This window comes from Erinaceus europaeus, chromosome 19 (genome assembly GCF_950295315.1).
Source record: "Erinaceus europaeus chromosome 19, mEriEur2.1, whole genome shotgun sequence".
Lineage (NCBI taxonomy): Eukaryota > Metazoa > Chordata > Mammalia > Eulipotyphla > Erinaceidae > Erinaceus > Erinaceus europaeus.
This window is the reverse complement of record NC_080180.1, coordinates 19,487,093-19,513,264: the sequence shown is the minus strand read 5'-3', so window position 1 is coordinate 19,513,264 and position 26,172 is coordinate 19,487,093. Positions and strand designations below refer to the sequence as shown.

General features: G+C 39.9%; 1 protein-coding gene across 4 annotated transcripts in view; it reads right to left on the bottom strand.

Annotated features, from left to right (window-relative positions):
• Positions 1-26,172, bottom strand: part of CAMSAP2 (calmodulin regulated spectrin associated protein family member 2) — a 96,645-nt gene that overhangs the window by 5,424 nt on the left and 65,049 nt on the right. The window contains exons 5-16 of one of the 4 annotated variants that reach the window (XM_016187672.2): positions 22,469-22,501; positions 18,816-18,957; positions 17,969-18,108; positions 16,012-16,105; positions 13,171-13,255; positions 10,401-10,480; positions 10,058-10,127; positions 6,196-8,398; positions 4,681-4,817; positions 3,935-4,155; positions 2,171-2,270; positions 231-346 (exon numbers count right to left, since the gene is read on the bottom strand). In XM_016187672.2, the coding sequence (XP_016043158.1) occupies positions 231-346; positions 2,171-2,270; positions 3,935-4,155; positions 4,681-4,817; positions 6,196-8,398; positions 10,058-10,127; positions 10,401-10,480; positions 13,171-13,255; positions 16,012-16,105; positions 17,969-18,108; positions 18,816-18,957; positions 22,469-22,501 (3,421 nt within the window). The remainder of the gene's footprint in view (positions 1-230; positions 347-2,170; positions 2,271-3,934; positions 4,156-4,680; positions 4,818-6,195; positions 8,399-10,057; positions 10,128-10,400; positions 10,481-13,170; positions 13,256-16,011; positions 16,106-17,968; positions 18,109-18,815; positions 18,958-22,468; positions 22,502-26,172) is intronic. The other 3 variants (XM_007522124.3, XM_016187673.2, XM_016187674.2) reach the window with 3 other exon arrangements.

Here is a 26,172-nt window from a genome sequence, read left to right as displayed (position 1 = left end):
AAGTAGAAGAATGAGGTTTCGTTCATTTTCAGAACTGTTATCTTAGTTCACGTGTGAAAAGTCACTCGGCTCTATGTCAAATGAGTCACTAAAATTGACCTTGAACGTGACCACGTGTTCACAGTCTTCTGTCTTTAGACTAACAGGTAAGTAAAAACTCCCTTAATGCAGTCCTATCCCTCATTAGTATGCTAATGAAAATGTTTCCCAAAAAATGTACAGACGCTAACCTGTGTATTCTGTTCCAGAAGCCACTGAAGAAGTTGTGGATGCATTTTCCCAGTCCTTTTCTCCATTGCGACTGCCACAACGACTCGGAGACAAGAAGCCTTCTACAGACTCTGATCTAAAGAGCAAATAAAATGTTTGGTGTCTCAGAGAAAGAACACTGGGAGATCAGAAAAGCTTATGTGAGAGTTCCAGATAAAATCAACCTAATAAAAATGCAGTGACAGCATTGTCTTATAGTTAGTTATCACCCCAGCACCAACAAGGCAGCAGGCACCCTACAAATACTAGGTGAACGATAAATGCTTTTCCCCAATCAAAGTAGCAAGTAACACAACAAGATGGTGATGCAAAGATTAGAACTCAGAGCTGATGAGTGCCACTAAAACATTCTTCTTTTTATTTGGTTATTATAGTAATTATAATATAATTATAATATGATATAGTATGCTGGAATACTGAGTTAGTTATTGACCTAGAGACAGAGTACAAAATGAAATCATTATTTATTTATTTATTTATTCCCTTTCGTTGTCCTTGTTGCTTTGTTGTTGTAGTTATAATTGTTGTTATTGATGTCGTCGTTGTTGGACAGGATAGAGAAATGAGAGATGAGGGGAAGACAGAGACGAGGAGAGAAAGATAGACACCTGCAGACCTGCTTCACCGCCTGTGAAGCGACTCCTCGCAGGTGGGGATCCTTATAGTAATCCTCGTGCTTTGTGCCAACTGCACGTAACCTGCTGCGCTACCACCCGACTCCCAAATGAAATAATTTTTAATTCAAAGACAACCTACTCTGTAATTATTCTAATGGCAAAACATCTTTATGTTGGGTAGAAAATATAGACTTCTTGTTTCTACTGCTATGATTTTATCACCACGTTAGCAACAACCAATGAACAACCACTCTTACTGTTTTATTAAAAAAAAAAATATATATATATATATTAATTATTTATTTTATCAGAGCACTGCCCAGCTCTGGCTTATTGTGGTGCTAGGTATTGAACCTGGGACCTTTGGTGCCTTAGGCATAAAAGGTTCTTTTCTTTTTAAAAATTTTTTATTGGGGGATTGATGTTTTACAGTTGACAGTAAATGTAATAGTCTGTACATGCATAACATTTCCCAGTTTTCCACATAACAATACAACTCCCACATAACAATACAAATCCCTCTGCCATCCTGTTCCAGGACCTGGATGCTCTCCCCCACCCACCCCAGTTTTTTACTTTGGTGTAATACACCAAGTTCCCAGTTCATTGCTTTAGAGTTTTTAAAAGGTATCTTATCAAAGTCAGTAAGTCTAAAATTCTAAGATTAAGAAACTTAAAAGACTCCTTTTTATAAATAAAAAAATTAAAAATTAAAAAAACAAAAGATGAATAGATTTCCTTTATTTTATTATTTTTTTTTCCTAGAGCATTGCTCAGCTTTGATTTATGATGGTGCAGGGGATCGAACCTGGGACTTTTGGAGTCTCAGGCATGAGAATCTCTGCAAAACCATTATGTTATCTCCCCTGCCTCAAATAGATGTTTCTTTTTTGCCTCCAGGGTTATCATTGGTGTTTAGAACTACAAATCCATTTTTCCTGGTGGCCATTCCCCCCACCACTTTTTAATTATTATTTTATTGGATAGCACAGTAAATTGACAGAGGAGGAGATAGAGAGGGAGAGAGAATGACAAGTCAACTTACAGACCTGTTTTGCCTCTCACGAAGAGTCTTTGCTACAGGCGGGGAGCAGGATCTCAAATCTGGATCCTTGTCACTGCTCCCCTCAGCCTCCCTAAATAAATCTTTCAATTTCTTTTAATAGATACCCAAACTGTCCAAGTAAGCAAAATTTACAGAATGTGTTCTTATGACTCATCCATTATGCGGTGGCTTCAGGGAGCATACTGTCTGCCGTGAACAGTGGTGTGTCTGGACTTACCTCGGCGTCTGCTTTCCTGACTGTACGCTCTCAGTGTCGCCCGTATTCAGTGATGCCAAAGAGAGGCTAGAGACTGAAAAGACACGATAAAGTCGTGATCCTGAAGAAAGACAGAATTAGAAACTGAAAAGAAATTGGGAAAGAGTCTGTTCATTAGATAACACCAGCATATGAAAATTTGGGTTCTCTAGTTTCAAATTTTAAATCTAGATATATACTATGTTTGCATGCATACATGTACAATTTATTTTAAAATTTGTAAGAAACCCACTCTAAGAAATAAGAGTAAAACTAATTTTTGTTGGGAATGAGTCCAAAAGGAAAGTGGCAATTTGGGACATGATACTGTGGTCATTAAAAAAAAAGGGGGGGGGCGGATGGTAATGCAGTGGGTTAAGCACACATGGTGCAAAGCGCAAGGACCAGCACAAGGATCCTGGTTGGAGCATCTGGTTCCCCACCTGCAGCAGTGGTGGGTGGGGGGTAGGGTGGTGTGTGTGTGTGTGTGTGTGTCACTTCACAAGTGGTAAAGCAGGTCTCAGGTGTCTTTCCCCTGCTCTGTCTTCCCCTCCTCTCTTGATTTCTCTGTCCTATCCAACAACAATAAACAAGGGCAACGAAAGTGAAAAATAGCCTCCAGGAGCAGTGGATTCATAGTGCAGGCACCGTCCCAGTGATAACCCTGGAGGCAAAAAAAAAAAAAAAAAAAGGTAGAGTTCTCTTCAAATAGTCAATGTTAATATATCTTCTTTGGTTTCAGAATAGCCATGCAAATTCTCTAATTTTTCTATGGCACTTATTAAAATTGATTTAATGAGAGACAAAGAATCAGAGTACCACTGGTATATGCAGTAGTGGGAACTTAACCCAGGGCTTTAAGCATGCAAATCCTATTCTCTACCCACTGAGCTATTTCCCCAGCCACCAATGGCTGGCCTGCCAGCTTTCCTTCCTTCCCTCCTTTCACAGGTCCAGGCTTTGCACATGCACAGTTCTACTTCTCCTGAGCCAACCTTTTTTTTTTTTTTAATTTCATACATACAATTTTTATCCTTTTATAAGTTTTTTATTATTTATTTGTTTTTAAACCCAAGCACTCTTCAGCTCCGGTTTAAGGTGGTGTGGGGGACTGAACCTGAGGCTTTGGAAACTCAGGCATGAGAGTCTGTTTGCATAACCATTATGCTATCTACCCTCTGCCCTGTTTGTTTGTTTATTTTTTAAGTAATTTTTATTTATTTTATTTTATTTTGTGTGTGTGTGTGTGTGTGAGAGAGAGAGACAGAGAGAGACAGAGAGACAGAGAGAGAGAGAAAGAGAAATACCAGAGCATTGCTCAGCTCTGGCTTATGGTGGTGCTGGGATTGAACCTAGGACCTCAGAGACTCAACTATGAGAGTCTTTCACATAACTATTATGCTGTCTCTCCAGTCCCCCTCCCCCCACAGTGTTTATTCTTAAAAAGTCTAGGGAGGGTAGTTAACAATTCAGGAAGGTTTTATCTGAAGGCAGAATTCCCTTATAGATTAGTATTTCAATTGAGTATTTTTAGCACTAACATTAATTCTATTGAATATATGCATGCAGACATAATACACTTAGGCCATAAAACATTTTTATCTGCTTATTTTGGCTTTCCCAAATAAGGAACATGCAGTCTCAAATGATGCAGTTGACCTAGTAAACCAAAGTACAACCAAGTTAGTAGAACAAAGCAGGCTGGTGTTTGCGTATGAACAGACTCTCTGTACGGAGCTGTGTTACCTGGAGGACCTTTGACTGGCGTTTTGGGGGACTCCACATGATCTCTGTGAATAGATTTTGGGCGCGGTTTTTTTTGTTTTGCTATTTGAGGACGGGGTTTAATTACTGTGTCCATGTCTTCCATTAGCTTCAGCTGCTTTCGCCTCATGTATTCTTGCCTAATAAACTCTCTTCGAGCTCTCTCGTCTTCTTTCTTCTGACGTTCTTCCTCAGTTTTACGCCTAAGAAAGCAAATTGTTACATTTCTTATTGTGCATACCAAAGGGAAGAGACATAGGAGAGTATATTTGATGTGAAAAAGGAAGACATTCTTTTATATCTCAGTGCTCTGGGGAAAAATGATTTCATTTGAAATGTACTTGAGATCATTTAGGTCACTAATACACACACACACACACACACATTATTACACTAGTAAATAACTATTTTTAGAAGTATGTAACTTCAGTGAAGTTATTTTAAATTGATGTTTTGGGAGAACTCTACTTTGAAATGCCTTAAATTTAGAATGGGGGGCCGGGCAGGGGTGCAGCCGGTTAAGTGCACACATCAGCAAGTGCAAAGACCCCGCTCCTCATCTGCTTCATCAATGATGAAACAGGTCGGCAGGTAGCTTATCTCTGAAAAGCCTATTAGTGAACAAAATTCATGAGAAACTTCTACATGAACATACTGACCAAAGTTTTCTAACTATGCTCCTGGACAGTTAGTGCCAAGATGCAGAATTGGACAGCAATTTCCTTTACCTTGTCTCCTCTTTCTTATGCTCCATTTCCGCTTCTAGCTGTTGTTTCCGAAGCTGAGTCTCTTTTTCCCTCCGTAACCGTTTTTCCAACAGAGCTGCCCGTTTCATTGCCATGTCATTTTCTGCTTTTTGGTCATCCTAAGAATGGATGTCATTAAAAAGATGATAGGTAGTTTAGGTACCAGTATTCTCACTGTTAGTTGCTACGGTCATGTTGTGTGCTTACTCTTATAAGTGACAATCTCAAGTAGCTAGTCAATCTTATTCCAACCCTGCCATATAGAATGTGTAAAAATTATGAAGAAATGAATTAAAATGGTAATAGTTTTATCAAGTAACAAAGGACACAAAATTACTATTTGTTTTCAAAACTTAGGAAGTTAGTGAAGAACAACCACAGAAAGGAGAAAGAATAGAGGTGTTGTTTGTTTGTTTTCTTCCATACAGAAAGTAACTGAGAATGGAGAGTTCCCAATTTAAAAAGTTCCATTCTGAGGGAGACAGCATAATGGTTATGCAAAACAGCTTCCATGTCTCAGGCTCCAAAGTCCTAGGTCCAGTCTCCACCAGAAACCAGAGCTGAGTGAGTTTACAGCTGCACAGAATCAAAAAGTGAGAATGATACAGTCTTGGAGGTGGTGCAGTAGATAAGGCATTGGACTCTCAAGCATGAGGTCCTGAGTTCAATCCCCCGCAGCACATGTACCAGAGTGATATCTGGTTCTTTCTCTCTCTTCCTTTCTCATGCATAAATAAATAAAATATTTTTTTAAAAAGTGAGAATGTAACACGATTAAAAGATAAAATGTGCAGCGGCTGGGTGGTAGCACCTGGTTGAGCACACACGTTACAATACTCAAGGACCCAGGTTCGAGCCCCCGGTCCCCACCTGCAAGGGGAAAGCTTTGCAAGTGGTGAAGCTGTGCTGCAGGTGTCTCTCTCTCTCTCTCATCCCCTCCCTCTTGATTTCTGACTGTCTCTATCCAATAAATAAAGCCAATAAAAATTTTTTAAAAAGATAAAATGTGCAACAACAAGGGCAACAAAATGGGAAAAATGACCTCCAGGAGCAGTGGATTTGTCGTGCAGGCACCGATCCCCTGGAGGCTTCCCACTGGGGATGTGATGCCTGGGATTGAAATCAGGATCTTATGCTTCCAAGTCTAACACCCAAGCCACTGTGCCACCTCCCTGGGCTGCAAATGAAAAGCTTGACTTTTAAAAGGCTTTGATGAAAGTGAGAGGTAGAGAAAAGCACACACACACACACACACACACACACACACACACACACACACACACACACGGCACATGTGAACATGGACCATAACAGTGGTGAAAAGACCACCCTAGAAATCACCATCTGCTTAGATGTTACTACAGTCCAATAATGGAGGAACTGATGTGTGTTTCAGGATTAATAGCAGAGGAGGTTTATAACAAAAAGGGCTGCTACTAAAAGAAGCCAAGCTCATCTAAGGAAGATGCCTGAAAGTGTCAGGCAGGTTAGTATTACCTTAAAAAAGAATCCACAGCATACTTTCTGGTCGTCATCAAACTGTTCCTTATCACTTTCTCCATCATATTTTTCAACAGCCACGTCAGTGTTTTCAGGGGGTTTCAAGTCCGAGAGGGAAACTTCAATCAGATTAACAGTTTTAGGAGCAGGAGGTGGGAAAATGGGTTTAGAGTGAGGCTCTGTGGATTGGCTCAGCTGGTCCTCATTTGGAGTCAGACATACTGTCTCTGTGATCGGCTGTGACAGAACTTCAGAAACTGTAGATTCAAGAGGTCTGATCTTCTTTCCTTCTGAATTCTGCCCCTGCTGCTCCACAGTCTCTTTGGATTCCAACTCTTCCGTTTTAACGGCCTCTTTAGGTTTGGATTCCTTTAACTGAGGTTCTCCATCATCCCCAAAACATACAAATGACCGAGTCTGAATAGGAACTTGGCTGGGTGAAAACCTTCTTAACCGTGGGAGACTATCCACAGACCTAGGCGGGGTCAGTGTCCTATTCAAAGGCGTTATTTTTAATTCATTTGGCCTAGGAGTCCTTTGACTTTTAGCAGAAAAGGATGCGCTCTTCCTGTTAGAAGACTGAGGTGATGGGTGAGTAGGGCGAGGGGAGTCTGATGAGAAAGGGGCGACGGCTGAGGACAGGCCCGTCTGCCTAGAAGACTTAAAATCTCGACTCTGTTTCTGTGGAGAGGGCTGCGGGGGCGAGATCACCCAAGACTGCTGCTCCCTCATCTGCATTAACATCTCCTGCTGAAGTGACAAGCGTTGCATTTCTTGCTGTAGAAAATGCAGAGATGAATTGAGTTTTTCGATGGATTTGGTGTATTCTATCATCTCTCCTTCATTTAAATTTTCCTCTGAGGGGCTTGCCAGGTTCCACTGCTTCTCGGGATCAACAGGTGTTGTTGGAGACTTGAGCCATTTGGGCTGAGGACTCTCTAGGCTTTCTTTTATGTCCGCCAGTGACTTGCTCCTCTGCCCATGAGCTTTCTGGGAATCCTTTTCTTTTGTTCGATCGGTATAAACTTTCTCATCTTCTGCACCAGCTGCCTCCTCTCGAAGAGGGGAAATGCCATCCCCTTTCTTTTTCACTACGGTAAGAAATGCTGTTCTTCCCATTTTCTGTCTTTGCTTAGTAAAAGCGGCCTCCATTTTCTTCTTCTGGGCTTCGATAGTGCGTCTCTTTTCTTCTAGCTTCATCCTAAGATGCACCATTTCAGAGGCTAACAGCTGGGTGGTATCCCGCCCTTGCGGAAGACCAGTCTCTTCTGGAATTTGTGCCCAAGCCACCACATGAGGAATATTGAGTTCAGAACCTTCTGGTGTAGTTTTCTGAGAACTGCTTCCACTACTTTTTCCATCGGTATGATTCAGTTTCCTGAACTTCTGTTCAGCAAAGCTGGTCATTTTAACTCCAGAACTCGAGGAGGCGCTGCTACCTGGCTGAGACTTGGTGCTCACGGTACTTGGACAAGGACTCAGAGACTCTCTGGGGTTGCAGGTTCGCAAATCATAATCTTGAAGAAATTTAGACGCATCATCCATGTCGGAATCTAAACTTACAGTGTAATCTCTCAAGGAAGAATCTTCATCCATAGTTTCAGGAATATCTTCTGAAGGAACATGAATTCCAGTGTCTACTTCGGTGTTGTCTGTTATAGGACTCAAGGCACCTTTTATATCAGTCATATTATCAGGGCTAGACTGGTTTAGTTTGATGTTTGAATTCAGGAGACTGAGTTCCTGGTTATGAAGGAAGAAGCCATTAGCGACTTGGTCCGGCTGGGGTGTATGGGGAGGCTTCTCAGTATCATGGATTATCTGTAACGCTTCCTCAATGCTTGGTGTCTCGATTTGATTGGCAAACTCATCTAGAAGCACTCGATTTTGCAAAGCTCCATTTGGAAGCTTGTAATGAATGTTCTCATTAGCATTGAGATTATTTCTATTAAGGGGCATGTACGATTTGAGGTCACTGTGAGAGTCTGCATTAAGTTCTTCCTCAATGCTTTCTGCTTCTTCTTCTCCATTTACAGGCTTGAAGGACAAATTTTTCCTAATGTGCTTAGATCCACGACTGTTGTTCAGAGTTAGTCCTTCGTTACTAACAGAACGTGTCATTCCTCTGTTTGGAGTGGATCTCTGCACATCATCCTCTTTATCAAAAGAAATATCAAATGAAACTCCATGCACGGATGATCTACAAAATTGCAAATAGAAAAGCCCTTAAGTAGTCCCACAGAGAACTGCTTTACATTAAAGTGGTTGAAATCATGTCCCTCTACCCTAATTCTCATAATCATATTGTCTTCAAGGTAAAGTCAGAATTTTTAAGCTGCCTTTTAAATTTTGCCCCTCATCACTCTATCCTCAGCCTATGTTGCCCTTTTCGAATCCAGCAACTAATTAAAAGTCTATTGCAATGTGACTACCAACAAAAAAGAGACAAAGGACTCTGTTACACTGCTGGTGGGAATGCAAAATTAGAAGACTGTATGGACAGTTCTTAAAGAAGTAAAAATGGAGGTATATGACCCAGCAATGCCACTCCTTAGGCATTTATCCAAAGGACACTCAAACATTAATTTGAAGGGACATATACACCCCTATGTTCATAGCTGCATGATCCACAATAGCTAGAATGGAAGCGGCCTAAAGGACTATCGACAGGTAATTGGCTACAGAAATTACGGGATGTGTATTTTATGGACTATTACTTTGCAATCAGAAGAGACCTGTGTCCTTTGGGACATAATGGATGGAACTGGAGGTGATGCTGCTTAATGATGAGATAAAAAGATGAGATACAACTGGATGTTTCATTCATATGTGGAATCTAGAGAATTGATACACATGAATTGCAAAACAAAACAAAAAAAACCCAGAAGCAAACAAACTTGTTTTTTTTTTTTTCCTCCTCCAGGGTTATTGCTGGGCTCGGTGCCTGCACCATGAATCCACCGCTCCTGGAGGCCATTTTTTTCCCCCTTTTGTTGCCCTTGTTGTAGCTTCGTTGTGGTTATTATTATTGCCCTTGTTGACACAATTCGTTGTTGGATAGGACAGTGAGAAATGGAGAGACATGGGGAAGACAGAGAAGGGGAGAGAAGGATAGACACCTGCAGACCTGCTTCACCGCCTGTGGAGCGACTCCCCTGCAGGTGGGGAGCCTGGGGCTCGAACCGGGATCCTTAACGCCGGTCCCTGCGCTTTGCGCCACATGTGCTTAACCCACTGCGCCACCGCCCGACCCCCAAACAAACTGTTTCTAAGGCTCTGTGAGAACTATGGTGGTTATCTTTGGGAGATGGGAGGGTGGGGACACGGAACTTTGATGGTGGGTACAGTGTGGAACTATACCCTTTAATCTTATCATCTTCTAACTATTAAAATCAAATAAATAAAAAGAGACAGCAGTAGCACCTCCCTCTCTCTCTTTTTTCTAATCTCCATTTATTGGATAGAGACAGCCAGAAATCAAGAGGGAAGGGGGTGACAGAGAGGGAGAGAGACAGAGAGACACCTGCAGCACTGCTTCACCACTTGCAAAGTTTTCCTCCTGCAGGTGGGGACCAGGGGCTCGAACCCGGGCCCTTGTGCATTGTAATATGTGTGTTCAACCAAGTACGCCACCACCCAGTCCCTCCTCCCTCTGTTTTAAAGTAAACACTTTATTTATCAACAGTAGATACAGAGGCAGAGAAAGAGGACCAAAGCATCACTCTGGCACAGGGGACATGAGGGATGGAACTCCAGACCAGTGCTTCTAAGGGCAGAGCACAGCTCACTGCACTACCTCCTGAGGCCTCACCTCTTGAGAATGTGACTTTGCGACAAGCAGCTCTGTGTATCTATTTACCTTTTCTCTTTGGGCCATGTCCCTATGAAGCCATCAACATAAGACATCGATGAAGACCTTCGAATTCCTCCTTCACATGCAAACAAACAAAAAGCGTTAAAATCATGAAAATTTTAACTTATAGCAATTTAACAAATGTCACGATTCTGTAGATTCATTAATAGTGCTAAGAAGTATGAGGAATTAATGATGATTTCCTTAAGAAAAACAAGAATAACTTTTTAGATACATATGTAGGACTTTCCAGGAAAAAAGATGTTTCTGTTGATTACATTTATTCTCAATCACTTCTTAATTAACCAACTTAAATGGCATTTTTCTAGTTTATTTTCAAGTATATTACCCGAGGCAGAAGAATGAGCTTGTGGTCGTGAATATCTTGAAGACAGATGATGGGAATGTGCAAATGTGGCTCCTTCCCCACTGCAATGTAAGTACATTTAAAATGTAAGTGGTATCTTAGGTCTTAAATATAACAGCATTCCGACCCCAGATTCCCCATCTCAAATTTTTTAAAAAATTAAGAAACTCAATTTTAACAAAGGATGCCTGATTATATGGGTAATGGTGCTTTTTGGCCAAAAAAACTTGAAATACTTCCAACATGTTCATATTGTTCTTGAGAAACAAAGTATGACATTATTTTCAGTTTAGAAATAGAAATACTAAACAATGAAGAGCTTAAGTGAAATCAAATCTAAATCTTTTTTAAATTAAGATTTTTTTAAAGATTGTATTTATTTATTCATGAACAAGATAGGAGGAGAGAAGGAACCAGATATCACTCTGGTACATGTGCTGCCAGGGACTAAACTCAGGACCTCATGCTTTTGAGAGTCCAATGCTTTATCTATTATCCACTGTGTCACCTCCCAGACCACTCAAATCTAAATCTTGAAAGAACTACAGCAGTAATAAAGTCTTGCAAAAAGATCCTGGCAGTTTCCCTCCACACAGAACCAATTCTGTGTACCTCAGATACATGGAGAGTCTTCTAGTGAGCTGCGACATGAAGCCTGCAAAGTAAGAACCTTCGAGTCCCCTGCTATCTCTTCCTATTTAATTCATTCCTATTCCAGCTAACACAGGGTATTGTTAAGTCTGTTTCTGAAATTCTGAGGGCTATTTGACCAGAACTTAATTTTCCTCTGAGTCTTCCATGAGCTACCTTTTGGTCAGAGGAAGAAGTTAGGCGCTGCCACCCCCAAACAGTTGAGAACTAAATACACTGACTTTTATAGCTCTCTCTTCTGATTTTTATAAACTGAGAGGATCAACAAGTCAACCATAAAGCAAAGATAAACAATGCTGCATTCTTCCTAGTTAATGAAGGCTGAAGTAGGGAACTTCACACCACTACCTGAAGAACTGGCAGATGCTGGCTCTGTCCAAAGCGAGTGCTCCTCTGCTTCCCTGCCCCCCTCCCTCCCCTCACAGGCACAGCAGCCCTGCGTTGTCCTGTCTGTATTCTTCAGGTGAACTACCAGAGAATGCTCACACTGCTCCCCACCTGTGCTCCTTTCTGTATCCCCTCCCTCTATTGCCATTTGCACAGTTCCTCCTCTCCCTTAGAAGGGTCTATGATGAGTTAGTTATTAAAATATGATTTGCTTCTTCCTCAAATAATAGTCAAAGCAGAAATTTCTATTAATCACCTCACTTTGACATTCATATAGAGGATTCTTTCTGGAACAGGCTGGCAGCTAAGTGCTAGTAATGTCTTTTGCTCTGCTTTCCTTCTTTCTCTTAAGATATGACTTAGGTGCAGTGACATCTGTAGATGTGACCGCATTATTCCCAGGAAAAGTAGAAATTCTTGTTTATTTATTTATTTTTCTTACCAGAGCACTGCTCAGCTCTGGCTTACAGTGGTGTGGAGGATTATGCTATTGGCCCCCACCCCTTTTTAAGGATTTTTAATCCTTTAATGGGAGAACTACAGTGCAATGTAGGAAGATCATGGAAATGAGAGCACTGCCAGGACTTCAGAATGATACCCAGCACTGTCCCATCACTCGTGAAGCTTCCATGTGGCTCCATGGGGACTAGGATCTGGGTTCTCACACATGGTTAAAGTGTGCATTATACTAGGTGGTCTGTCTCCTGGCTCTGAGAGAAGCTTTTCATGTGTGAGGGATAGATGACAGCATCAGTACAAGTGTGTATGTTTATGTTAAGGCAAAACCCACACAGAAAAATTTTAATTTCTTACTTATCATTTGAAATATCCAAAAACTCGTAAAATGCATCACTTTTAAACTTTAAAAACCAGGTAAATTAATCCACAGTCAACAGAAAACTCAAGGCTCTAGTAAAGTACTTGGAAGAATTGCTTACTTAAAGCATCTGCTAAAAAAACATTTTAAAATAATGTCTCTCTCCATCACACATTTGAGTCAAAAGTAAGGAGTACCTTGATATTAAATGGGAGAATATTTTTGTTTTACTTTTCTGATATTAAGAACTAAGGCACTAAGTATTCAATACTGTAACAAATATCCCATTGTGACCTCTTAAAAAATATAATGACCAACAACTGAAACATTTGAGAAGACTGCCTCAATGATAAAAAAAATTATGGAACTTTAAATTTCCTTTGAGACCTAAAATCACTATTTAAGAAGTTCCCTTTAAAGAATTACCCTGCACTCTCGGACCGTAGTTGGTGCACTGTACCAAAGAAAAGTCTCTGGGGTGGGACAGAGGTGGGGTGGGTGGTTCAGGTCCTGGGACATGATGGCAGAGCAGGACCTAGAGGGGGTTGAACTGTTATGTGGAGAACTGAGAAATGTTACACATGTACAAGCTACCATATTTTGCTGTTGACTGTAAACCATTAATCCCCCCAATAAAGGATAAAAAAATTACCCTGCAAAAGTTTGGTTTGGTTTTAGGCTGAATATTTGAGCACTAGAGAATATATCTTCTCAATTTTCCCTATGATTCACAAAAGCCTATGAAACATCCATTTGCTGTAAGCTGCAATTACATTTAAACTGGTAATATGTTAATTAAACTTATTTCAAGTCCAATTCCTACTGAAATCTAACAAGATTTCATTTTGACTAAACAGAATGGAAGTAGTTAAGAAGTAAAGTCATTCTGTAACATACCATGGAGAGAAGTCAGAACTGTATGAACTATCCAAGGTGTTTCTTTTGGCAGTGTTCAAGACAGGCATATCTTTCATTGGTTCAGCTGCAATAAAAGATAAAAACCATAAAGTTTTGTGTTTAGCACGTTACCAACATCATTCCAAGAATTCTGGACCACAAATGTTTCAATTTAACCTTACTACTGGGAACTCCAAGCACCGAGTTTTCTTCTTACATAATTTTCATAATACCTTTAAATTCTTCAGATGATCTGAATTAAAAAAAAAAAAAACTACTTAAGGGAGTCAGGCTGTAGTGCAGCAGGTTAAGCGCAGGTGGCGCAAAGCATAAGGACTGGTGTAAGGATCTCAGTTTGAGCCCCCGGCTCCCCACCTGCAGGGGAGTCACTTCACAAGTGGTGAAGCAGGTCTGCAGGTGTCTATCTTTCTCTCCCCCTCTGTCTTCCCCTCCTTTCTCCATTTCTCTCTGTCCTATCCAACGATGACGACAACAATAATAATAACTACAACAATAAAACAAGGGCAACAAAAGGGAATAAATAAATAAATAAATATAAAAAAACTACTTAAATATGTCTAATTGGGAGAAAAGACAACAAAAAATACTAGTATTTTAAAAATTAATCTGAATTTCTAATGCTGCTAAATTGCTAAAAACTTTTGTAGAGCTTTGTTACATGGAGTCCTCTTTGCTTCTTTATAATATGACCTTAGAGAAGGGTCTCAGCTTTTATTTTTACAGGAATTCTGTTATATAATGGCTCAATATTTAGAATCTTGCCTTAAATGGCTTAGAAGTCATAGAACATTGCACAGGATTTTGCCCAACATGCAGTGGGCTACTGCAAGCAAGCTCATTCCACTCACTATAATAATAGGCTTTATGTTTGGCTCCTTACGTATTTCCCTCCTTACTACTCTTGTTTTCTTTGTTTGAGGGCAGGAGGGAGTCAGTGGCAAGGAAAAAGGGTAGTGGTTAAAAACTACCAACATCTGGAACAAAGGAAAGCAGCTAAGTAGATGGGATGCACAGTAATCATGTTCTGTGTCAGGCAGGACAGTCACTGGTATCAGAATGAACTGGCCGTCAGAAAGAACTTGGCAGGAAAAGCCAGTCCCCTCTCCCCTCCCCCTCTTGTCTTTCTTCTCCCCACCCCAGACAGGGTGGGGTACCAGGGGAGCTCCATGGATGGTACAGCAGAAATTTATGTGGTGGCTTCTGTCTCCCTTTAAATGAAAAGTGAGATAGTTGGGCATGAGGACCAGCTCAGTTATACTGCATACCCGTGAGGCCCTAATTCCTGTGCACTGCATTAAAAAAAAAAAATCTTGTAATTTAGAATTATTTTCCCCCTATAGAAATAAACTTCTAGTTTTATAGAGGAAGACACAGAAGATAGCTTTATAGAAAGTGTAATGAGCTTTCATTGTTCCTAATTTCTAGGATTCCCTTTCTTTCTTTTTTAAAAAAAAATATATATTTTTTAATTTTTTAAAATATTTTTTCCCTTTTGTTGCCCTTGTTTTTTATTGTTGTTGTAGTTATTATTGTAGTTGTTATTGATGCCATTGTTGCTGGATAGGACAGAGAGAAATGGAGAGAGGAGGGGAAGACCAAGAGGGAGAGAGAAAGGTAAGACACCTGCAGACCTGCTTCACTACTTGTCAAGCAACTCCCCATGCAGGTGGGGGTGAGCCGGGGGCTTGAACCAGGATCCTTACACTGGTCCTTGTGCTTTGTACCATGTGCGCTTAACCCGCTGCGCTACTGCCCGACTCCTGGTTTCCCTTTATTTTATTTATTTATTTATTTATTACGACCCTACAGTTCTCTTCCATCCATCACTCCTCCATCTCCCAAGTTCTTTGCTTTGATACACACTTGTTTTATTTTAACGTGCGGTCATACTATAATTATAATAATCATAAAACTACAAGGCTAAAACATATACAACATAAGAATTTTAATGATTTAATGGCAAATTATGGGTTGAAATCAAGCATACTTTAGAAGATCCTGAGTAACAGCATTAAAGTCAGCTCTAGTGAGTTATCAAAGCTAGGGGTGGGAGCAGGGGATGCAGAGAAGCAAGCAAGAGTTAAAGCTCAAAGTCCTACAACCCAGGGCTTCAATCAAATCCACAGCCACTGTCTTCATGTTCTTTTTCTCTTATAGCATATGCCACTTAGAGAATTTAGTGGCTTGAAATATCCAGAACTTATGCAGGTTAAATAGCTGAAACCTGAATTAAAAGTGTGCTTTCCACTGTAATTCATGAGCATAATCGAGTAAGACACTGCCCAGTCCTCCCCTCCCCATGCTTTTCCACTGCCATAGCTCTTTTTCTCACAATGGTAAACATGTCACCAACTTAAAATTTCCCCAAATAAGGTCAGGATAGATTACTGCCAGATTTATAATTATAACAGATTTCAGCCTAAGCATCCAATTCAGGAGTCTTACTCAGAGTAGTCCAATATAGTTTAGCTTTACTCCTCTAGACAGAGAGGTTAGGCCAGGGCCAAAGGTGTACAGTAACTCCCAGAAGAAAAAAAAATTGTGTTTTCCTCTGAAAGAATAAGCCCATCATATTTTGCTTTATTTTTATTTTTTATTTTTTAATAGAGCACTTCAATTTTAAAAACAACCAAGGGGCTAAGAGATAGAAAACCAGGAAAGGCACTAGACTTGCTGAGATGTGGCCCAAGTTCACGCCTCAGCACCACATAGGAGTGCCAGGCACCAGGGGAAGAAGCACCCGCCGCAGGTCTGTGGTCAGCCTGGGAACAGTCGCATGAGAGGCCCTGAGTCCACAAAACAAACACACCAACTGATTACCTCCTTGCGGACAGACAACACGAGGCTGCACAAATGACGGCTTCACAACTTCAAACCACCAGAAGAGCTCTGCCATAAACACCAGATAATTGCTCTGTAGAGGTGAATTCAGAGAATTGGGGAATACAGGCAATGACAAAGAGTTCTCTGCTGACATTCTTTTTTTTTAAATCTAAAATATGCACGATTGGACAAGATGTTTTAATATCTGGATCACACCTAGATTAAACTGATCTAAACACCAGAACTAAAATTATTTACTGGAAATCTAATATATACATACTAAGTAAATGTAACTAATAATATCTCAGTGTATTGAATGAAGTGATATATTTTCTTTTACAGTATAGAAGTAGTATTTAAATGTTACAACAAACAAGTACCACATAAGGCACTAGGCAATGTATGTATGGAAATGTTCCCCCTTTTTTGAATGGCAAGGTGTAAACTCTCAAAATTAACCTACTTTTTTCTTCTCTTGCCCCAGACAGTGGGCATGGATACTCCTTTGGATAAATAAGAGCAGTGGCTTGTTGGAGAAATGGCTTGTTGGATCTTTTGATAAACCAGAAATGGGTGAAGGAAAAAAGAATAACTACTAGAGAAAGGAGTTTGACCAGGAGAGATAGCTCACCTGGCAAGTGCATGCCTTGGCACCACAAAGAAGATGTTACGGCACCAGAGGAACCTCTGGGGTTATGGGTGTGTGTGTGTGTGTGTGTGTGTGTGTGTGTGTGTGTGTGTGTGTGTGTGTGTCCCTCCCACTCTATCTGAATGAAAACCTCTGGGGTTATGGAGTGGTGTGTGTGTGTGTGTGTGTGTGTGTGTGTGTGTGTGTGTGTGTGTGTGTTTCCTTCCCACTCTGTGTGTGTGTATGTCTCCCACTCTATGTGAGTGAGTGTGTGAGTGTGTGTGTGTGTGTGTTTGTGTGTGTCTCCCACTCTATCTGCATGAAAAGCAGCCTGGGAACAGTGAAACTGCTCATGCTGCGAGTCCTGCCACACACATAAACCCTACATAAAAAAGATTAATTACCAGACACTAGCATTACAGTGAAAAGAGACCATTAGCACATTCTCTTAAAGGTGACATCAGAACTGGTAACATTATTCATCTCAACCAGAGATATATAAGAACTTTATAGCTATGAGATATATAAGATATATAAGAACTTTATAGCTATGAGTCACTTCTAAGAAGATACTATTTCACATCATGAAACTGTGGAACAGACAACTGCTTTTTGTTTATTTGTTTGAAACCAAAACACTGCTCTGCTCAGTTCTGGTTTACAGTGGTGCAAAGGACTGAACCTGGGACTTTGAAGCCAGCTTCAACGGGTAACCATTATGTTATCTACCAAGCAACTGCTTTTTTAACTTAACTACTCAAGTAAGTGGGGGGGGGGGAGTGGGGGTCACCCAGCACTGCTCACCACCTGGGTGCTGTCCACAGTGGTCTCCTGTGGTGCCAGGACCAGAGCTAAGGGCCTAGCAGCTTGCTGAGGTATGCTATTCCATTCCAGCTGAGCTTGCTCTCCTGAATTCCTTTTTTTTTTTTTCTGTTAATTTCCAGATTATGTTAGTATTCTTTTCTCTAGGCTTTGTGTCGGGTTCCGAGATGTGAAGTATCCTTCTTCCCAGACACATTACACAGTCCTCCTGAAGACTCAGAGCCACAGCACTTGCTTTTTGTGCCCACTTACTGAGCCAATATTTACCCACGATCCAAAGTGACTTATCCCCTACGTTTTTAACAGATCACTTTCAGACTTTAAATTGGACTTATAGAAAAACTACAGCTGGTAGGATACTATCAAGAACAAAATACACAGAACATTTTAAAACTTTTCAAAATTTCTTTGGACTGATACAGTTAATTTGTAAGTTCAATGTGGGTAGGTCATTTATATAATAGCTTTATGTTTTTACAACCAGCTTTAAGCACATTCATTTACCTTTATGGACGAAGCAGCATATAGCATATCTTCCAGGGTGAAGTGGCAACACTGGTTCAAATATTCTTGGCAAAATTCTTGAATCAGTTGCAGATTATACAGGCTATCAGCCAAAGACATGGTTTCTTTCAAACAAATATCTTCAAATAGGAAAGAGCAAGGCAATGATTTTGGGTTAATTTGATAACACACATTTCCTATTCACTTAATAATGACTTAGTACAAATAAGGGAACTATGCAGAAAGCCACTGAGCCCATTTACAAATATATAGTGGCCCTTACACAGAAAAGACTTGGAAATCAAGTACTACTTTCTATTTTATTTTACTTATTATTTGGTAGGAGACAGATACACTGGGAGGATAGGAAGAAGCAGAGAGGGGAAGAGACAGAGAGACACCAGCAGCCCTGCTTCATCACTCATAAAGCTTTCCCCCCCTTGTGGTCCGGGAGGTGGCGCAGTGGATAAAGCATTGGATTCTCAACCATGAGGTTCCAAGTTCAATCCCCGGCAACACATGTACCAGAGTGATGTCTGGCTCTTTCTCTCTGTCCTCCTATCATTCTCATGAATAAATAAATAAATAAATAATTAAAAAAAAAAAAAAAAGCTTTCCCCCTGCAGGTGGGGGCCAGGGGCTTGAACCTGGGTCCTTGCGCTTAGCCAGGTGCGCCACCGCCTGCCCCCACCTCCAGTACTACTTTCTCCACTATCTTCCCAAGATTCCATATAAACATTCTTAAAAGAAAAAACCACAAAACCTTCATTACTTAATAAGTGTTATCTGGACTATTTGCTACCACTATCCTGAAAGAAATCCTGAAAGATTTCCCTGGAACACGCACCTTCTAGTCTAACCACTCCAGGGCAGTAGAAATGGATGAGCGCAGCTACCGCACAGCCGTCTGCACCATCTTTCAACAAATTTTCTACCAGTGGGATGCAAGGCAACTGCTTAAGCAATGTCTGCTCTTTCCTATAGCGAGCCTAAAACACACAATAAAAGATTAAAATAAATAATACACGTACAGAAGACAATGTTTAGGTTCTAATATGTCAGTAATAAGTCAAAAGAAATGAGAACCAACATCCTTCTGAGTACTAGACATTCCCAAAGTGAAATATGCTGTAACAGTACTGAAGCAAAGTACTGTAAGAACATTGGGTTGCTAGTTTGCATGAAGTGACATTTAACCTAAGTATTTCTGTGCAAACGCTTTACAAAATGGATTTTGAGCACTGAACCCAAATGAGTACTTTCTTTTTTTAACTCTTAGAGATAATAAAATTCATTTATTTTAATGTGAGGCTTAATTTAAATTACAAGTTCTTCTATGCTGAGAGCAAGAATTCTACTCAAGCAGAAAGAATTACAAGTCATCAAATCAGGAGGCAGGAGCAAGAAAGCAATACCATAGTCCTAAAGAAAACTTGGCAATAAGAAACATTAATCTGAGACACTGGAATAACATCAACAAGAAATTCTGGTTTATCAGTTCCATGTTAAGATAACACAGTGTAACAACTACAAGACTGAGAAACCCTCCCAGCTGAAGTTTCATTAACCTATATACAAGTCTCTGCTCCTCCTCAGAAAAATGCTTCCTTTGTAAAGATCACTTGGCATGACTGAACACAGATTTATGAGGTAGTTCTCTAAAACTGAGACAAGCTGAAAGAATTCTCTTGAAACGTTCAAGAAAACGAGCTCGAACAGCTGGGCAGATGGCTCAGAGGGTAGAATGCAAGACCTCAGGCTTGATTCCTGGCCAGATATGTGAACAAGCAGTGCTCTAGTTTCTCTCTCACACAAGATAAAATGTAAGCAAATTTAATAAGGTGAACAGACTTGAGACCTAGGTTCATTCATATCCTGGCTCTGCCACTTGCTAGCTGTGTGATATTGGACAAATTACTTGAAACTCTCATGTTCAGTCTCTCCAGCTGTAAAATGGGTATTATAATAATAGCACCTACTTCAAAGAACCATCGGAGCTATAAGATGAGAGACAAAGTGCCAAGGCCACTGTCGGGCACATAGCAGACAATAACTAAAGTTAGCTGTCATGAGCTCTCCTAAATGCAAGAGGAATAACAATGAAGATTCAGTGAATATCTATACTAATGTATTGTATGGAGAACAATTACCATTGGTTTCTGCTGTTTAATTAATTTACTTTCTATTATTTTTATTTACTTATTGGGTAGAAATCAAGAGGGAAGAGGATGACAGAGAGGAAGAGAGCCAGGAGACACCTGCAACACTGCTTCACCACTTGTGAAGCTTTCCCTCTGCATGTGAGGACCAGGAGCTCGAACTTGGGTCCTTGAGCATTATGACGTGCACTAATTTTCCTTCTAACTCTTTTTTTAAATTTATTACAATTAGATGGAATTATAAAAATGAAATGCTTTGTGAGACTAAAAGAAAAAAATAACTTACTGAAATAATATTAGTATATGTGGTAGTAAAGCTAAGATAGTCCTCAGGAAAGTATATGAAGTTGGGACGAAAATGTGTATCATTATTTTTCTGTGACTGGATACCCAAGAACAAGGTTATTGCAATGTATTTCTTTTTCCTTTTGAAGATGTCTGGAGGGGCTTGTATTTGTTAATCAGTATAGGCTACAATATATTCCATTTAGATTGTCATATTCAGTAAAAAGGTACCTAGTATACCAATTGTTTATTGGTTTAACATAAACTTTAGAAAAATTTCTCACTTTGCTGCTGGGAGACTCTAAGAATCCACCATAAAAAGACTAGAGGGGAGTGGGCTGGGAGGTGAGCTACTACAACCTGTAATCTTATAAACCTTAATTAACAGTAAAGATTTTAGAAAGAAAAAAAAAGACAAGAGAGGAGGGGAGAAAAGGAAAATAAGAGGAAATGAACCAGCAGCATTTTCCAGCTTCGAGCCGCCTTGATCACTCTGGGTCAGCAAAGTTGCAGATTCTTACATGCTTCTCTCTGGCCAGCCAGGAACAGTATTCTTTCTTGCTTTCTTCTTCTTCTTCTTCTTTTTTTTTTTTTTTTTTTTGCTTGCTTGCAGGGTTATTGCTCGGGCTTGGTGCCAGCACCACAAACCCACTGCTCCTGGGGGCTATATTTTTCCCTTTTGTTGCCCTTGTAGTTTTATTGTTATTGTGGTTGTAACTGTTGTTATTGATGCCGTTGTTGGATAGGACAGAGAGAAATGGAGAGGAGGGGAAGACAGAGAGGGGAAGAGAAAGACAGACACCTGCAGACCTGCTTCACCGCCTGTGAAGCGACTCCCCTGCAGGTGGGAAGCTGAGGCTTGAACCGGGATCCTTATGCCGGTCCTTGTGCTTTGTGCCACGTGCGCTTAACCCACTGCGCTATGCCTGACTCCCTAAAGACTTCTATACCAGAATGCTCTATATGCCTTACAAACTTGGTTCATAGAAACATTACCAGTTCTTTCAACACACTGAAAAATATGGTATTTAAAAGATGTATTATTTTCCCCCCTTTCTCTCAACATTGTTGTTTATGTATTGCAAGCTACATTTTAATTCCTAAGGATACAAAATACTTCTTTTTTTTATTTTGGCTATCATTGGGCTTCACCACTATGGGATGACTTTTTTCAGAAAGAGAGACACAGAGAGGAGAAAAGCCATTGCAGCACTGAAGCTTTCTCCAATGCAGTGGGGTCCATGCTTGAACCTGGGTCCCACACGTGGCGAATAGCACACTACACAACCAAGTTATTTTGCAGGCCTTTAAAAATATTTAAGTGGTCAAATTCTCTCCACTCCTCATTTAATCCTGAAAGATAAACCCTTCAGTGAAATTCGAACTGAATATAAATTAAGTCCATCCATACTGAATTATACATTACTATGAGTGATCTTAGCTCTCCACATAAATTAGGAATCTACTGCTACTTCGCCACACAGATATGCCCCAGGAGCCAGCAAAGTAGCTCACCTGGACAGTCTGCCTGCTTCACAGGCTCCTGACCCGGGTTTAAGCCGCGGGGAGTCTGGCCCCCATCACACTGGAGGAAGCGGTGCTGTGACTTCTTTCCCTCTCTGTCTCTGCTTTTGTCTATATTTGAGAAAGTTTGTCAAGAACAGTGAAGCCCAAGTGATTCAAAAAGAAAAAAAGTACTCTTCAGAAAGATTATTTGGAAACACAGCTAATTTACCCCCACAAGTCATATTCACTTTTACCAAAGTTATTAAAATGGGTGAGGATCTAGATCTTTCTCTATTTTCACATAGTTACTGACAGTTTGTGAATACTGAAAACATTAAAAGGGTGCTTCCCCTTTAAATTATTTTTAAGCTGCTAGTACAGGCTTTGAATAGATTTTTTATTTCACATCACTTTATAATATGCTCAACAAATCTTAAGATTCCATCTCATCTCTAGGCAGTGACTAAGTACATGCAGCGACTACTACTGGACCAGCATGAACAGCACTCTACACTCTCACAGACAAATTGAAGTAGCTGGACAAACTTACTGGGACCAGTTTCCAAAACCATTTGGAAGGAGACTTCAGAGGAAGCAGCAGGAAAAAAGAGAAAGCAAAAGGTAAAGAGAAAAGTCATCAGAATTATTTTTTAATTAGCAAATTATAGTAAAGCTTCAGGCAGTGGAACTCCAAATTTACAGTCTCATGACACTTTAGAAACATTACTCAAAACTTATGTCCAGGATATACTGTGTATTTTTGAAAAAAAAAAACCCACAAAAACCCCTCTATTTCCAAGTTCTGCAATTACATGTTTCTTTTTTTAAAAAATAAATCTGTAACAAAAAATGAAATAGAGAAAGATTCTAGGACTGATTTGCAATCACTGTAACTCTTAGGTATTAGTTGGACAAATCTGATAATGCAGTATTCCCAATGGAGAGAGAAGAAAGAATTCTTCAGTAAGGGCACAGATACAGCAAACAGCAACACAGAGCAAAATAACCAGGCCATCTCTTTCAGCAGCGATGTTTATTTTTATTTTACCCAGGGTTACCATTTGGTGCTCAGTGCCTGCATGACAACACTACTACTTCTGTGGACTTTGTCTCCCCTCCCCTTTTTTACTTCCCTCATTTTGATAGACACAGAAGCAGACAGGTAAAGAGGGAGAGAAAGAGAGACACCTGTAGAACTGCTCCACTGAAACTTCCTCCTGCAGTCGGGACACGGGGCTTGAACCTGGGTCCTTGCACATGTAGCTTATGCACTCCACTGGATGTGCCACTCCTCCTCCCCAGTTTTCTTTAATCACGGGTTGGGTGTGGGGAATGGGGGGAAAGGAGTCTGTAATTCTAACCAGTTAAAATTCTAAAGCAAGTAGCCAATTACAGAAGAATATAAATGTTATTAAAATTTTAAAATATTTTTATTTATTGTTAGATAGAGACAGAGAGAAATTGAGAGGGGAGGGAGGATAGAGAAGGAAAGAGACAGAGAGACACCTGCAGCCCTGTTTCACCACTTGTGAAGCTTTCCCCCTGCAGGTGGAGACCAGAGGCTTGAACCTGGCTCCTTGCACACTGTAATGTGTGCACTAAACCAGGTGTGCCACTGACTGGCCCTCTTAATTTTACTATCCAGCAGTGTCTGGAATAATATAATTGTATTTTTTCTTTTCTTTAAATATTTATTCCCTTTTGTTGCTCTTGTTTTGTTGTTGTAATTATTATCGTTGTAGGATAGGACAGAAAGAAATGGAGAGAGGAGGGGAAGACAGAGGGGGAGAGAAAGATAAGACACCCATAGACCTGCTTCACTACTTGTGAAGCGACTCCCCCACAGGTGGGGAGCCAGGGGCTGGAACCAGGATCCTTACTCTGGTCCTTGAACTTTGCGCCACCTGTGTTTAACCCACTGCGCTACCACCCAACTCCCTTATACTTCTTTAATAGGTGACTATAATGAAGCCAAAAATACAGATAATATCAAAGAGTAGTTTGTGGATGTTAGCCTTTGTATTTCCTAGAACACTTTCTGAGAGCTGTGGAAGTAAACCAAGCAAATGGAGTAAGAGTTAAAATTTATATTCAACTTTTATGGAAGAAGATTTTCTTACATAAATCATCTCCCTACACAAATGAGAAATGAAAAGTCGGAGAACTATTATAAAGTACATTCTAGAACTTCAAGATCCTGTAGAGGGAAGCTTCATGAGTGGTGAAGCAGGGCTGCAGGTATCTCTGTCTCTCTCCTTATCTCTCCCTCTTGATTTCTGGCTGTCTCTATCAAATAAAAACAATAAAAAATTTTTTAAAAATTAGAAAAACATCATCTCAAGAATTAGAAAAGTACCAGCTTACCACAAAGCTAGAACATTTTCAACAATTTTTTTCTTATTACATCAAAAAGAATGGCCCTTGTGATTTTATTGCCTGTGTTTTGAGCTCTCATTTAACAAAAGTTTTTGACAGCTGCAGGGAAATATTCATAAAAAGTGCAAAAGGAAGACCAGGGCAGGAAGCCACTAACAACGTGTGTCTAGAGTTCTCCATTCACAGATCAGAAGTTTCACAAACAGATTATTTTTCTCTTTGAAGTTTGACAAACTACATAGAGGCTACTAGTAACAAAAACTGCAGACTAGCCAAAGCATTAGACATGAAAAGAAATATCCAATGGTTCAAGTCATTAGATATTTCATATAAATGTTCAATATTTTGACATTTTGCTAACTCCAGCTGTTCTAGTCTTCCTCCTGTTTCTCAACTGACCTGATTCAGTGACAGCAATTCTATTGGCGTAAAGGGGGAAATTAACTAGATAGGCTATTTGAAGGAAAATGACTTATTTCTATTTTTTCTTATTTCTAAATATACTGAACAAATAAATATTTATATAATCCATGCTTACATACTCACAGTTGGAAAGTTCAACTATATAGTATGAGATCCCTGTTGAAAGACAACTATTTCTGAAGTGGACAGAAACTGATCCCTTCTTTAACTTTCAGGTGAACTGGACACATTGAAATCTCAAATCATATTTTATGGTATAAGTAAGTAGGAAACCAAAGAAGTTTTTTTTTTTGTTTGCTTGTTTGTTTAAATCCATGAATCTTTTAAGTTTTTAAATCCATGAATCTTTAAGTTCTCGCTAATGGTAAAAACCCACTTGGGGAAGATTTTGAAAATAGCTACCAAAACTAAGTATGCATTTTACCTTTCAATCTAGTGATCTGTTACAAATCCCAAAACTACATAAGTACATATATAACATCAGTCTTTGCAACATTATTTGCAATTATTTGATTCTGGAGACTGCTAGTATCCCCAAATCTAGTGAAGAGCTTGGAAAGACTGGTCCACATGCACACCAGAGTAGAGTGGTTATAAAGAGGAGTGAGGAGCTTCTCTAGGAACGCTGTGGAATGATTTTCAGGAGAGACTGAAAAAAGCAAACTGCAAAAGGGTAAACAAAACAAAACAAAAAGACACAAGCCTATGTGTGCTTGCTGGTCTTAAAATAAATTCAAAAGGACAAAATGAAGGGCAGGAAAGAGGTAGGCCAGGTAGGGGAAGGAGTGACACTGCTTTGAGTATGCTTTTTTTTTTTTCATATCTTTATTTATTCCCTTTTGTTGCCCTTGTTTTTTTTTTATTGTTGTAGTTATTGCTGTTGTTATTGATTTCATCATTGTTGGATAGGATAAAGAGAAATAGAGGAGGAGAAGACAGAGAGGGGGAGAGAAGACAGACACCTGCAGACTCTCTTCACCGCTTGTGAAGTGATTCCCCTGCAGGTGCAGAGCCAGAGGCTCAAACCGGGATCCTTCCGTGGATCCTTGCGCTTTGTGCGACGTGCGCCTAACCCGCTGCGCTACCACCTGACTCCCTGAGTATGCCTTTTAAGGAGTTTTGACTTTTGGAATTATATTAATATAATTCATTTTATTAATGTTCTACATATTCAAAATTAAATCAAAAAAGACTAATAAAATTGAAACAGAAATCAATTAACCCAAATTTATTTCAAATAACTTCAGTGAAGTGGGGGGAAATGTTCAAGTAACTTCAGAACACAACATTTAATTTTACTATATATTATCAATTGAAAGAAAAATGAATGTGAAAGATATTTACTAAACTTATTGTTGTAGTTATGTGATCTAAGGGCTAGGGAGATAGTATAATGGTTATGCCAACTTAAACTAATGTAGACAACAATATATAAATAGAGAAGACACAACGGTT